This window comes from Penaeus monodon, chromosome 21 (assembly GCF_015228065.2).
Source record: "Penaeus monodon isolate SGIC_2016 chromosome 21, NSTDA_Pmon_1, whole genome shotgun sequence".
Classification (NCBI taxonomy): Eukaryota; Metazoa; Arthropoda; class Malacostraca; order Decapoda; family Penaeidae; genus Penaeus; species Penaeus monodon.
This window is the reverse complement of record NC_051406.1, coordinates 18953246-18953867: the sequence shown is the minus strand read 5'-3', so window position 1 is coordinate 18953867 and position 622 is coordinate 18953246. Positions and strand designations below refer to the sequence as shown.

The following is a 622-nucleotide window of genomic DNA, read 5'->3' as shown; positions in this document are numbered from 1 at the left end:
TTACACATCCACGCATAAAAAAATATATGTGTATGCCATATGTTTTAATTAGTTTCTATATTCTTCATTCCTCGATTAACAAGGTTTACGAGTGTCTCACATTTCGTCCAAGAACTTCCAGTTGACGTAGGTGCTCGACTTGCCGCTGAGCCTGAGGGCGTCGGCGAGCTCCCGCTTGGTTTTGCCGCTGGAACCGAGGTAGGCGAGGCAGAGGGAGCTCCACACGCTGTACGGGGACACGAAGAGGCTCTCCTCCTGCGCCTGCGCCCGTTCAGCCAACCTCCTGAAGAGCTGGAAGCTGAACCGCGCCACACCGCTCGAGAACTCGGGGTCGGGCGCCTCCGGAAGTTCCTTTTTAAAGCAGCGGCTAATATGAGCGTCCCCTTCGCCGGTCAGCGCGAGGAGCACCGTCAGCGCCGCCAGCAGAAGCATTTTGCCCACTCGCCCGGTCATTCCTGACTTCCTCGCCTTCACTGACCGGACCTAAAATGCCAGAGGAAAGGTCACTTGAGAATAGCAGTTCTAATACTTCGTTTAAGCGAGGATTCACAATTCTAGAAACTATGGGTTAGAGTTACATTCTGAATCTCCATTTTTACCTATTAATAATGTACCCTTGCCA

The 622-nt window shown here is 51.8% G+C and overlaps 1 protein-coding gene across 1 annotated transcript in view; it reads right to left on the bottom strand.

The window, feature by feature from the left end:
- Positions 1-622, bottom strand: part of LOC119586299 (ovalbumin-related protein X-like) — a 52031-nt gene that overhangs the window by 5996 nt on the left and 45413 nt on the right. The window contains exon 2 of the mRNA XM_037935005.1: positions 101-483. Coding sequence (XP_037790933.1) covers positions 101-453 — 353 coding nt within the window. The 5' untranslated portion in view covers positions 454-483. The remainder of the gene's footprint in view (positions 1-100; positions 484-622) is intronic.